Here is a 14,423-nt window from a genome sequence, read left to right on the forward strand (position 1 = left end):
GCGCTTACAGCACCAGAGACACAGGTTCGATCCCGACTACGAGTGCTATCTGTATGGAGTTTGTACGTTCTCTCCGTGACCATGCGGGTTTTCTCCGAGATCTTTGGTTTCCTCCCACAAAGACGTACCGGTTTGTAGGTTAATAGGCTTGGTATAAATCTAAAAATTGTCCCTAGTGTGTGTAGGAGAGTGTTAATGTGCGGGGATCAATGGCGCATTTGCGGATTCGGTGGGCCGAAGGGCCTGTTTCCATGCTGGATCTCTAAACTAAACTAAACTGAACTGTCAGTGCTGCAAGGTCTACACCTTAGGATATAAAGGAAAGCCTATGGCAACCGTATGACTAACTTAGATGGAGGAGGGAGACCATTTCCTCTTGACCTTGGGTTTTCTACCAAGGATTCACCGGTTTCCTCCCACATTTCAAAGACATGCTGTTTTAGGTTATTTAGCTTCTATAAATTGCCCCTAGTGTGTAGGATGTGAAATTGGAATAACATATAACTAGGGTACAGGCGATCATTGGCCAGCATGGAGTAAGTGGGCCAAAGGGCCTGTTTCTGCGATGTATCTCTAAATGAAACTAAAAACTAAAGGTACAGCATGGAAACTGGCCCTTCGGCCCACCGAATCCGCACCGACCAGCGATCCCCGCACACTAGCACTATCCCACACTCACTAGGGACAATTTACATCTTTACCAAGCCAATTAACCTACAAACCTGCACGTCTTTGGAGTGTGTAAGAAAACCGAAGATCTCTGAGAAAACCCATGCAGTCACGGGGAGAACGTACAAACTCCTTACAGACAGTACCCGTAGTCAGCATCGAACCTGGGTCACTGACGTTGTAAGACAGCAAATCTACCGCTGCGTCACCGTGCCGTTTCTGAAACTTAAACGAAAAAAAAAAAATTGAATGACCCTCATCCAAGAAGAACACTGTAATTTGTTTAGCACACTGTCATCTGGGATAATTTTGTTGAACAGTTATTTGCTGTGACCTGTCTAAGCATCTTTAATCATCTTTACAATGCTCTGAGAGTTTCTTGGCAATTGTGCAGCCTGATGTTATATTATCTTGCAAATTTCAATTGATCTTTCTCTTTTCAACTCAGAAGAGGACACCGCGGGCAAACGCACAAGGAAAATTCGGAGCAAAACCCAGAATTATCTAAACCAGTATGCTACAGATGGACTGCGAACACTATGCATTGCCAAGAGGGTGAGTATTCATCCACAAGCTTTAAGAATTCATTTCTTCTGTGGCAGGTTAGTGTGATAATAAGGTGGGTGTACAGTGTGCTATGGTATGGTACAGACTTCCAGTATGGATGCAGGTATCTGAGTCTATGTTGGCAATCAAGCATCCATCATTACCAAAGAGGAATACCAAATGCTGGAGTAACTCAGCGGGACAGGCAGCATCTCTGGATAGAGGGAATGGGTCCTTGCACAATCCATCAAAACCAATCCAGTACTACTTGTACCCACTGCTGGTGCGTGTTGTGAGTACATAAACTCATGAGTTTAAAGTTAATTGTTTTGTAAAATTAATGCCTCCCCACTTTGGTTCAACTTAGTTTAGAGATACAGCACGGAAACAGGCCATTTAGCCCGCCGAGTCCGCACCGACCAGCGATCCCCGCACATTAACAGGGCGGCATGGTGGCGCAGCGGTAGAGTTGCTGCCTTACAGCGAATGCAGCGCCGGAGACTCGGGTTCGATCCTGACTACGGGTGCTGTACTGTACGAAGTTTGAACGTTCTCCCCGTGACCTGCGTGGGTTTTCTCTGAGATCTTCGGTTTCCTCCCACACTACAAAGACGTACAGGTTTGTAGGTTAATTGGCTGGGCAAATGTAAAAAATTGTCCCTAGTGGGTGTAGGATAGTGTTAATGTGCGGGGATCGCTGGGCGGCACGGACCCGGTGGGTCGAAGGGCCTGTTTCTGCGCTGTATCTCTCTCTCTCTCTCTCTCTTAACACACTCCTGCACACACGAACGACAATTTACATTGATACCACGACGATTAACCTACAAATCTGTACATCTTTGAAGTGGGGGGGGAATCTGGAGATCCTGGAGAAAAGCCACTCAGGTCACGGAGAGAATGTCCATATCATATCATATATATACAGCCGGAAACAGGCCTTTTCGGCCCACCAAGTCCGTGCCGCCCAGCGATCCCCGCACATTAACACTATCCTACACCCACTAGGGACAATTTTTACCTTTACCCAGCCAATTAACCTACATACCTGTACGTCTTTGGAGTGTGGGAGGAAACCGAAGATCTCGGAGAAAACCCACGCAGGTCACGGGGAGAACGTACAAACTCCTTACAGTGCAGCACCCGTAGTCAGGATCGAACCTGAGTCTCCGGCGCTGCATTCGCTGTAAAGCAGCAACTCTACCGCTGCGCTACCGTGCAGACACCACCCATAGTCAGGATCGAACCCGGGTCTCTGCCGCTGTAAGGCAGCAACCCTACCGCTGCACCACCGTGCCGCCCAAACTGCCATGCTTAATGTAAAACTTAATTGAACAATCTCGACTGGAGGAATGAAAATATAAAGGATAGAAATTAGGAGGAGACCAACAGGGCCCCCCATCAGCATTGCAACCCATGTGGGATTTCCTCCCTTATTGGGACAACTCACCTGTTTAATTGAGACACAAGAGATTGCTGATGCTGGAATCCGGAGTGAAACCTTAACTGCTGGAGGAGATCGGCAGATCCAGGCAAGAGAATCAAGAGAGAATCAGGAGTGTTTAATTGTCATATGTACCGAAAACAGAACAGTGAAACTCTTACTTGCAGCAGTATAACAGGTCTGTAAACAAAGTGCTCATAGGTAATACAATAAATAAAGAAAGGATCATTGTCAGGCTCTCTGGCGCTGTAAGGCAGCAACTCTACCGTTGCGCCACTGTGCCGCTCTTAGTAATTTGAATTCTTAGCGATTTAGTTACAACTACTTACAGAGATTGAAAATTGATGCTTTTGGCTAATTTAAAGTACTTTATTTATCTAGTATAAAATAACTAAAAGAACATTCCCAAACTGAACAAAACAAAATAAAGAGCAAAAATTAATCAGGCTCTACATGTAAGGGTAAGAATATGGGGCTGTGATGGATTTTTTTTTTCTAACACTAAAACATTGCACGATTTAAATAACCCCAGAGCTTTTAGAGTCATAGAGTCAGAGAGTCCTACAGCACAGAAAGAGGCCCTTCGGCCCATCGTGTCCGCGCCGCCCGTTACCAAACACAGTCTAATTTTAATCCCATTTTCCCGCATTTGGACCGTAGCCCTGAATGTTGTAGCATTTCAAGTGCCCATCCAAATGCCTCTTAAACGTTGTGAGTGTTCCCGCCTCCACCACCACCCCAGGCAGTGAGTTCCAGACTCCAACCACCCTCTGGGTGAAAAAGTTCTTTCTCCAACTACTCTCCGAAGAATTCTTTTGGATTGCTTGTTAAACCTACGACTGGCACTTCTCGGGGGGCAGTGTGTTATCTTTATACCACGGGCACAGGCATCGAAAACATTCTTGTATTTTGGACTGTACTTAAAACTAATCCCTTTTTTCTCTAGTTCGGGGGAAGTGTCGCTGAATTGCTGCTAGTTGTTTATCTCTCAGCGGGGAGATTTATTTCTCTGCTGTCATAGTTAATGAAGAGGATGTAGCTGAAGGGAAGACTCACCTTCTACGAGGGTAAAATAATCGGTACAGATGATATGTGGGACTAACCTCGATAGACGGTTTCGAGCCACCAAGGAGAGAATGAACTGAACAGCTCCTTTCTGTACAATAACTTAATACAGTTCAGGCATACATAATCAGGAAGCAGCTTAACAAAGTCTGCAATAATAGAATTCTCCTTTGATCCTTGAGAGCGTACTGTGTCAATTATCGTTTTTCTCTGTCTGTAGAATGAACAGGGGGTGCATGGAAACACAGAAACGCGGGAAATCCTCGTGAATCTTGTAAGGGTGTTCGCAGATGAGGTGGTGCCTCTCGTGAGAGAATTTAGAATTGGGAATTATTGTTTAAAAACACGAGGTTACCATTTTTTAGTTGAGTTTAGAGATACGGCGCGGAAACAGGCCCTTCAGCCCACCAACTCTGTGCCGACCACACCTACGCTACCCTGCACACACGAGGCACAATTTACAACTATACCAAAGCCAATCAACCTGCAAAACCTTTATGTCTTTGGAGTGTGGGAGGAAACCGGAGCACTCGGTGAAAACCCATGCAGGTCGCAGGGAGAGCGTACAAACTCCATACAGACAGCATCCGTAGTCGGGATCGGACCTGAGACTCTGGCGATGTAAGTCAGCACCTCTATCGCTGCGTCACCTTGCTGCCCTCGAAGGCACAGACGTGACGATGATTGTTCTCTGAGGATCATGTCTTTGGAACCTTCTTCCACAAAGACCAGTGGAAGCAGAGTCTTTGAATAGTTTTGATGGCAGAAGTAGATTAATACTTGACCAGCAAGGCGATAGAAGGTTACCTGAGGTAAATGGGAATGTGGAATTGAGGTTACGGAGAGATCGGGCACACTATTATTTAATGGTGACGCTGGGTCGAGGAGCCAGGCTACCTATTCCTGCTCCTAACTTGTAAGTCTGCGTGCATGGAGTATTTGGCAGTGTTGACAACAAGTGAGACACAAAATGTTGGAGTAACTCAGCGGGTCAGGCAGCATCTCTGGAGAAAAGGAATAGGTGACATTTCAGTGCGGCACCCTTCTTCAGACCCTTATGATAAGAAATTAGCTTTGCGGACTGTTCCCATGACCTCACGACACACATTAACACTGCAGCGCTCATGCATAAGGCAGCAGGTGCATGCGTATGCACACCCTCACCATGTTAAAGCCAATTTAGCACCATTGCAGTCCACCCCCCAAAATTCAGTTAATCCCATCCATCTGTAAATTGATGCAGTGCACTCTGCAGATTGAAGATGCCACAGTCTGGAAACATCTACAGTGATTTTTTTAGATTTAGATTTAGAGATACAGCGCCGAAACAGGCCCTTTGGCCCACCGGGTCCGCGCCACCCAGCGATCCCCGCACATTAACACTATCTTACACCCACTAGAGCCAATTTTTTACATTTGCCCAGCCAATTAACCTACAAACCTGTACGTCTTTGGAGTGTGGGAGAAATAAGGGGTAGGCCATTTAGAACGGAGATGAGGAAGAACTTTTTCAGTCAGAGAGTGGTGAAGGTGTGGAATTCTCTGCCTCAGAAGGCAGTGGAGGCCAGTTCGTTGGATGCTTTCAAGAGAGAGCTGGATAGAGCTCTTAAGGATAGCGGAGTGAGGGGGTATGGGGAGAAGGCAGGAACGGGGTACTGATTGAGAGTGATCAGCCATGATCGCATTGAATGGCGGTGCTGGCTCGAAGGGCTGAATGGCCTACTCCTGCACCTATTGTCTATTGTCTATTGTCTATTATCTCGGAGAAAACCCACGCAGGTCACGGGGAGAATGTACAAACTCCGTACAGACGGCGCCCGTAGTCAGGATCGTACCTGAGTCTCCGGCGCTGCATTCGCTGTAAGGCAGCAACTCTACCGCTGTGCCACCGTGCCGCCCACGGGAGTAAAGAGATGGCTAAAGTGATGATCAGATCATTTTAATGGCATCAAGTTGGCCGACAAAATAGTAGCTTAAATCCATTGTTTTTTGTGATATATTAAATGAAGGATAAATGTTTGATCTCTCTTCCAGTCAAAATCTTCACCGTTCCTCTCTGTACATAGCTGCCCTGCTGGCAAAACTGATTTTATTTTGATTTTGAAACCTGGCTGGAGAATCAGGTTCCAGAACACTTCTGTAATGGAAAATTCCATTCTCTTATATTGGAGCCCAAAGTAATTTGATCAGGAGCCGTTTGCTTTGTTTCTTGCTCGTGGAGAGAGAGAGACTTGCATTTTTGAAATGTGTTTTCATGGCTTTTTCAGAAAATCCCAAAGGACTTCACAACTATTTGCACTTTACAATTGGATAGAGTGGATGTGGAGAGGATGTTTCCACTGGTGGGAGAGTCTAGGACCAGAGGCCATAGCCTCAGAATAAAAGGACGTACCTTCAGATTGGAGATGAGGTGGAATTTATTTAGTCAAAGGGTGGTGAATCTGTGGGATTCATTGCCACAAAAGGCTGTGGAGTCTAAGTCAATGGATATTTAGAAGGTGGAGATTGATAGATTCTTGCAAAGCATGGGTGTCAGGGGTTATAAGGGAGAAGGCAGGAGCATGGGGTTGAAAGGGAAAGATAGATCAGCCATGATTGAATGGCGGGGTAGACTTGATGGGCCAAATGGCCTAATTCTGCTCCTACAACCTATGAACATAATTAAACCCTCACCATTATAGAGAGCATCGCAACCAATTTGTAGATAGCGAGTTCCACCAACACCTCATGTGGTAAAGACCAGATAAGTCGTGGTTTAGAAATATTAATCAAGTGATAAACAATGAACAGATTGCCAGGGATTATTGCTGCAAAATAGTCCCATCGATCTTTTACATCCACCTAAGAGGCAGAAGAACATTTCATCCAAAAGGACTTCAAAAGCCAAGCAGCACTCCTCAATAACCTCAATGTTTTTGCCATAGCCTCCAGAGTTCATAGGTTCTGAGAGCAGAATTAGGACATTCGGCCCATCAAGTCTCCTCTGCCATTCAATTATGACAGATCTATCTTTCCCTCTCAACCCCAATCTCCTGCCTTCTCCCCGTAACTCCCGATACTGTTACTAATCAAAAATCTGTTCATCTCCGCCTTAAAAATATCCATTGACACGGCCTCCAAAGGCCGTCTGTGGCAATGAATTCCAGAGATTCACCACCCTCTGACTGAAGAAATTCCTACTCGTCTCTTTCTAGTAGAGTTATTCTGCTAATGGTTTAAATTTGCAACTATTTATCATTCAAGTGGAATACAAACACATTTATGTCTTTCTATCTACAAAATGCCAAAATCCTGGAACCTTACTGAACTAATCTGCAGTTCAAAATATGGAGAGAGGTAGGTAAACAGTAGTAACGCATTCCCCATAGCCGAAATATCAACAACCAGAGAGCATTTGTGTAAGGTAAAGAGTAGGAGGTTGAGAGGGGCTATTAAATAGCATTTCTTTCACAAGGGGATGGTTGTCATTTGGAATCCATTGCCAGAGAAGGTGGTGGGCGCAAAAACTGTCACAACATTTCTGAAATATCTAGATGACCATTTGGGTGGTGCAGCGGTAGAGTTGCTGCCGTACAGCGCTTGCAGCGCCTGAGACACTGATTCGATCCTGACTACGGGTGCTGTATGTACGGAGTTGTACGTTCTCCCCGTGACCCTGTGGGTTTTCTCCGAGATCTTCGGTTTCCCCCCACGCTCTAAAGACGTACAAGTTTGTAGGTTAATTGGCTGGTGTAAGTGTAAATTTGTAAGTTGTCCCCTGTGTGTGTCTAGGATAGTGTTAATGTGTGGGGATAGACTGAACTAAACTAAATTGTCAAGGCGTGGAAGTCTATGGACTGTGCTGGTGAATGGGATTAATAGAGATGGTTACGATCGTCAGCACAGATGGGATGGGCCAAAGGACCTGTTTCTATGTTGAATGACACTGACTGTGACTCGGAAACCTTTCTTCCAATGTAAGAGAGAAAATAATCAATTTTGCTGCATTTAATATTCCAGGCAATTTAATGTATTTTCATATGAGGACATTGGTTTAAGGTGAGCAGGGAAAGATTTAATAGGAACCTGAGGTGAAACATTTTCACACAAAGAGTGGTAGGTGTACGGAACGAGCTGCCAGAGGAGGTAGTTGAGGCAGGTACTATCGCAAAGTTTAAGAAACATTTAGGCTTACATAGATAGAACAGCTTTAGAGGGATATGGCCCAAATGCAGGCAGGTGGGATTGGTATACATGGGACATGTTCGCCAGTGTGGGTGTTGGGCCAAAGGGCATGTTTCCACTCTGTAAGACTCGATGACTCTTTGTGTGTATTAGTCCTTGCCTGAGCAAATACTCTGCACAGAAGGAAATGTGTTTGACGGGGTAGACAATCATTGTTGAACGGGAGTTTCTAGCCTTTACCCAGACTGTGCATTGAGACCTTTTCAGTGGTGTCTCAAGTCTGAACCAAAAAGCACTGGAAGTTATACAACAATCAAATAAAAATTTCAGCTGCTGTGCTGCCTGCCCTGCTTTGTTAATGTCCCACAATTTAATATTGCTTTGTCCACATTATATGATCCTATCCAGTGTTTCAAGCTTCATTAATCCAATATTTCAGTTTTGTTGCGCATTTAAAACAATTGCAATGGAATAAGAGGATTAAAATGTAAAACAAATGTACATTAATAAAGAAAGAAAATAAATTGTCCGTGTAATGCAGAAATATAACTTTAATACAGTACATGTATTTGTCGTTTTGAAAGAATAAGATTAATGCATTTTAGTTTTGGGATCTGTTTCCGCTGTATAAAATCATGAGAGGAATAGATCGGATATTTGCACAGTCTCTTGCCCAGAGTAGGTGAATTGAGGACCAGAGAACATAGGTTTAAGGTGAAGGGGAAAACATTTATTAGGAATCTGAGGGGTAACTTTTTCACACAAAGGATGGTGGGTGAATGGAACAAATTGTCAGAGGAGATAGTTGAGGCTGGGACTATCCCAACATTTAAGAAACAGTTAGACAGGTACATGGATAGGACAGGTTTGGAGGGATATGGACCAAATGCAGGCAGGTAGGACTAGTGGAGCTGGGTCATGTTGGCCGGTGTGGGCAAGTTGGGCTGAAGGGCCTGTTTCCACGCTGTTTCACTCTATGTGTTCCATCCAATGAAAATTATAACTTTAGCTTTTTTTTAAACTTTGTTTTCAGTCTAAAGATGGATTTGAAATTTTATTCATAATTTTAAAATCGTTGGATGAAGAAAGAGTCTTTCCTCTATCAGTCAGGGAATTCCTTGCCTAAATTAATTAACTGTATTCAGGGCTCTTAATGAGCTCCTAACACTGAACATTACTGCCTCTACAGGGCAGTCACAATCTTGCATTAAAAGAAAGAGTCTTCATTTTTACAGCATCTTTCACAATCCCCGATAACCCCCAAAAATAGGATGTAAGCAATTTTATATCAAATTAACTAACTTCATTTTCTTTTAAGTTTCAGCACAATGTAGGATCTTTGGCAGATTGCAAACAGCAAATTCTAGCATGCAGTACTAATAACCTGGTAATCTCTCACTGATGTTGATTGAGAGATGTCCACAGTGGCACAACAGTGTGGCATGTTGGACCTGGAGTTAGCACTAATTAAGGAGATACGGATTCGATCCTGACCACTGGTGCTCCATGTGTGGAACTAGACTGTTCTCCCTGCGGCCACATGGGTTTCCTCCATTCGTTCCGGGCTTCTTCCAAAACCGGCACGGTGGTGTAGCGGTAGAGTTGCTGCCTTACAGTGCTAGAGACCCGGGTTCGATCCTGACCACTGGTGCACACTGTACGGAGATTGTACATTCTCACCCCCCCCCCCCCGTGACCTGCGTGGGTTTTCTCTGAGATCTTTGGTTTCCTCCCACACTCCAAAGACGTGCAGGTTTGTAGGTTAATTGGCTTGGTTTCAATATAAGTTGTCCCTAGGATAGTAGGACAGGATAGTGCTAGTGTGTGGGGATCGCTGGTCGATGCGGACTCAGTGCGCCGAAGGGCCTGTTTCCGCGCTGTATCTCTAAACTAAACTAAACTATCCCAAAGATGCACATGTATGTTAATTGGCTGCTGTGAAATTATACCATAGTATAGGCAAAGGATTTAAAGGGCATGTGAGAGAGAACAAGTTTAGATTTTAGATTTAGATTTAGATTTAGAGATACAGCGCGGAAACAGGCCCTTCGGCCCACCGAGTCCGCGCCGCCCAGCGATCCCCGCACATTAACACTATCCTACACACACTAGGGACAATTTTTACATTTACCCAGTCAATTAACCCTCAAACCTGCACGTCTTTGGAGTGTGGGAGGAAACCAAAGATCTCGGAGAAAACCCACGCAGGTCACGGGGAGAACGTACAAAAGTTGTAGTGTTCACATTGAGGATAGCATTAAGAACAATCCCAAAAGATTTTATAAATACCTAAGGGGGAAAAGGATAACTAGAGAGAGAGTGGGACTTCTCAGGAATCAAAGCGGCCACCTCTGTGTGGAGCCACAGGAGATGGGTAAGGTCTTCAATGAATATTTCTCCTCTGAATTTACAGAGGAGAAAGACAGTAGGACGGAGGAACTTGGGGCAGTCAATGGAAGTGTCATGAGAGCAGTCAGTGTTATCATCGAAGAAGTATTGAAGGTACTATTGCGTTTGTAGGTAGACAAATCTCAAGGGCCTGACCAGATATATCTGACGAGGACATTGTGGGAAACTAGAGAGGAAATTGTGAGAGCCCTGGTTGAAATTTATGAGTCGTCCTTAAATACAGGAGAGGTGCCGGAAGACTGGAGGGAGGCATATGGTGTGCCTCTTTTCAAGAAGGGCTGCAGGGAAAATGCTGGGAACTGTAGACCGAGAGACTACAGATGCTGGAAAATGTAGCATAGAAAGGGCAGTAGCTGGAGGAACTCGGGCAGTATCTGTGGAGGACAATGGGCCGTTGCCACTTTGGGGACAAAGTCCTTCATCTAGACTGAAAGTCCTTGTCTTTGTTGTTTTTCCCCTTGGTTTGACGTTTAGTTTAGTTTAGAGATACCGGGCAGAAGCAGGCACTTTGGCCCACCGATTCCATGCCAACCAGCGATCCCCGCACATTAACACTAACCCAACACACACTAGGGCCAGATTTTACATTTACACCGAGCCAATTAACCTACAAACCTGCACGTCTTTGGAGTGTGGGAGGAAACCGAAAACCCTCGCAGGTCACAGTGAGAACGTGCAAACTCCGTACATTCACGCACCCGTGGTCAGGATCAAACCCGGGTCTCTGGCCCTGACAGGCAGTAGCTCTAGCACTGCACATCGTGCCATCCTTACGGTTAAGCCGCCTAAAGATTGATAGACCAGATGGATAGCTCCTCTGTCCCTCCCTTCCCCTCCTCCTTCACAGAGCTCCCTCTATCTTCCTGTCTCCACCTATATCCTTCCTTTGTCCCGCCCCCGACATCAGTCTGAAGAAGGGTCTCTACCCGAAACGTCACCCATTCCTTCTCTCCCGAGATGCTGCCTGACCTGCTGAGTTACTCCAGCATTTTGTGAAGAAATGGTCAGTTATACTGTTTTGTAGCTCAAGTTATACTCGAGCATTTTGATTTTTATAACTGGTAATCCTCCTGGAAAAAAAAAAGTCTCTAACGTTATTCGGCTTGGCCTAAACTTTATTGCTTGTCATCATTTCAGATCCTGCGTAAGGAAGAGTATGCACACTGGCTGGAGCACCGCTTGGAGGCAGAATCTGCTGTTGAAAATAGAGACGAGCTTCTGTACCAGTCAGCAGTCTGTTTGGAGACTGACCTTCAGCTGTTAGGTATGAGATAACTCTCGGGGTGTTTCCATCAGCCTTAGATAAGCACATCTGTGCCGTGATGTATTGAGTCTTAAAATCAAGTCGTCGGCGAAAACTCTCATGTTTATCTTTGGAATTCTGTGCCTGTGGAGAGCCTGACGATGTATGGGGTTTTTTTTTCCATCACACCGACTTTCATTAATAAGGTTCCAATAGAACGAGAACACCTGGATAATAAACGACATCAATTAAGTAAAAGCAGGTGTTTTCACGTCATGGAAGAAATACATCTGTCCTGCTTTCATTATATAAAAAAACATTTAAAAAAAGTTATATCACCTTTACTGTAAACTCAAATAAGTTGAAAGAAAAAAGTAAAAAGGAGAAACAAGGAACTACAGGTGCTAGTTTACAAAAGTGCTGGGCATAACTCAGGCGAGGCAGCATCTCCAGAGAACATAGGTGATGTTTCGGGTTGGGACCCTCTTCAGACTGATTGTAGTGGGGGCAGGGTGGAGAAACGTTGCAGAAAGGAGGGACAGAACCTGGATCTACCTATCACTCACTAAGCTTAGTCCTGCCTCTCCTCTACTCAAGCTTTGTTTTAATTTTCAGAATTAAAGAACGTTCTTTTAGGAAGGAGATAAGGAGAAATTTCTTTAGTCAGAGGGTGGTGAATCTGTGGAATCCTTTGCCACAGAAGGCTGTAGAGGCCAAGTCAGTGGATATTTTTCAGGCAGAGATAGATAGATTCTTGATTAGTACGGGTATCATCTATTAACTGAGCTATGATTCTTTGTAGGGAAATCTGCTCATTTGAATCAGAATTCATGCCAAGTTAATCATGTCAAGCTGCCAACTAGGTGTATGTTAGTGTAAAATAAAAATATTTATTCGGTGGTGAATCTGTGGAATTCATTGCCACAGAAGGCTGTGGAGGCCGTCAATGGATATTTTTAAGCCAGAGATGCTTGGATTCTTGATTAGCGTGGGTGTCAGGGGTTATGGGGAGAAGGCAGGAGAATGTGGAGAGGCAGAGATAGATAAGCCATGGCGAAGAAGACTTGATGTCCCAAGAATGGCCTAATTCTGCTCATATCAGTCATAAATTTATGAATAAAAGTACATCAGCACTTAGACTGTATAGGAATATTTGTTAAGGAAGGAACTGCAGATGCTGGTTTAAACCGAAGATAGACACAAAAAGCTGGAGTAACTGCACGACAGGCAGCATCTCGGGAGAGAAGGAATGGGTGATGTTTCGGGTCGAGACCCTTCTTCAGACTGAAAGTCATGGGAAAGGGAAACGAGAGATTCCAAAAATGAATGAAAGTTATGCGAAAAAGTAACGATGGTAAAGGAAGCAGGGGGGGTGAGATCTAGAAGCTGGTGCAACTAGGGTGGGGGAGGGATGGAGAGAGAGGGAATGCAGTAGTTACGAAGTTAGAGAAATCAATATTCATACCACTGGGGCTGTAAGCTGTCCAAGCGAAATATGAGATGCTGTTCCTTCAATTTTTGTTTAGCCTCACTGACAATAAAGGAGGCCTAGGACAGAAAGGTCTGTGTGGGAATGGGAAGGAGAATTAAAGTTTTTAGCAACTGGGAGATCAGATAGGTCCAGGCGGACTGACTGAGTGAAGGTGTTCAGCGAAACGATCGCCCTTCGGAATATTTGTTAAGTTGTCAATCATTACTGTTTAAAAAAAATTTTTTTAAACACAAGCTGTTAAACAGGCCATCCTTATAACCGTAACCTGGTGAGTGCAGTAAACAGTTCAGTTGTAACAACTTCGCTCAGCCCGCCTGAACCTACCTGATTTCCCGGTTGTCGGACACTTTAATTCTCCTTCACATTCCCACACAGACCTTTCTGTCCTCGGTCTCCTCCACTGTCAGAGTGAGGCTAAATGCAAATTGGAGGAACAGCATCTCATATTTCGCTTGGGCAGCTTACAGCCCAGTGGTACGAATATTGATTTATCTCACTTCAGGTAGCCCCAGCATTCCCTCTCTCTCTCTATCCCTCCCCCACCCAAGTCTGCTTCCTTTATCATCGTTACATTTTTGCATATCTTTTATTCATTGTTCTTTATCTCTCCACATCACCGTCTATATCTTTCGTTTCCCTTATCCCTAACCAGTGTGAAGAAGGGTCTCGACCCGAAATGTCACCCATTCCTTCTCTCCAGAGATGCTGCCTGTCCCGCTGAGTTACTCCAGCTTTTTGTGTCTATCTTCAGTTGTAATTACATTTGAATTGATCATTGCAGCTGGGGAGAGCTCAGGAACAGCTTCATCCCCAGGGCCATAGCTGCTATGAACCGGTCCTGCTGAGCTGGATGGTCACATCGCACAGTGAACCGGCACAGATCTACTTGCACTTTATTCTGTTTTAAAACTGTTTCAATTTGTTTCATTGGGTTGTTTAAATTAATACTGACTAGCTAATTAATTTATTGCATCGTATGGGAGGCGCATTCCCAATCTCGTTGTACCCCTGTACAATGACAATAAAGATATATTGTATTGTATTGTATTGAGAGGCAATATGTTTCATGGGAAATATTTAATGCATGTGCCTGTGTGTAAAAAATATGTTCTTGATCAAGCACTATCTATGGAAGGGTTTGCCAGTGGCATTCTCTGCAAAATATCCCTTTGCTTCACCAGAGTAAGACGTCTTCCTTTGCAGTAATCCATTTTAAAGGTAGTGTCACTTCAAATGGCTGTGTGATAAATCACATCTGCTGTGATAGTGAAGGTATGAAAGTTTGCATCGGTCGTGGGATTTATGAATTCAGATGGGAGATCTCGACATTTCTAAGGTTGTACTTTATCTTAGAAAAGCAGCTGATAGCTGCGAATGTGACTAAGATCAGGAGT

General features: G+C 44.5%; 1 protein-coding gene across 1 annotated transcript in view; it reads left to right on the forward strand.

Annotated features, from left to right (window-relative positions):
- The window catches only part of atp10a (ATPase phospholipid transporting 10A), a 228,889-nt gene that overhangs the window by 175,617 nt on the left and 38,849 nt on the right, over positions 1–14,423 (forward strand). Inside the window, exons 11-12 of the mRNA XM_078402973.1 lie at positions 1,118–1,224; positions 11,432–11,558. Of these exons, the coding sequence (XP_078259099.1) occupies positions 1,118–1,224; positions 11,432–11,558 (234 nt within the window). The remainder of the gene's footprint in view (positions 1–1,117; positions 1,225–11,431; positions 11,559–14,423) is intronic.

The sequence above is a fragment of the Rhinoraja longicauda genome, chromosome 7 (assembly GCF_053455715.1).
Source record: "Rhinoraja longicauda isolate Sanriku21f chromosome 7, sRhiLon1.1, whole genome shotgun sequence".
NCBI lineage: Eukaryota > Metazoa > Chordata > Chondrichthyes > Rajiformes > Arhynchobatidae > Rhinoraja > Rhinoraja longicauda.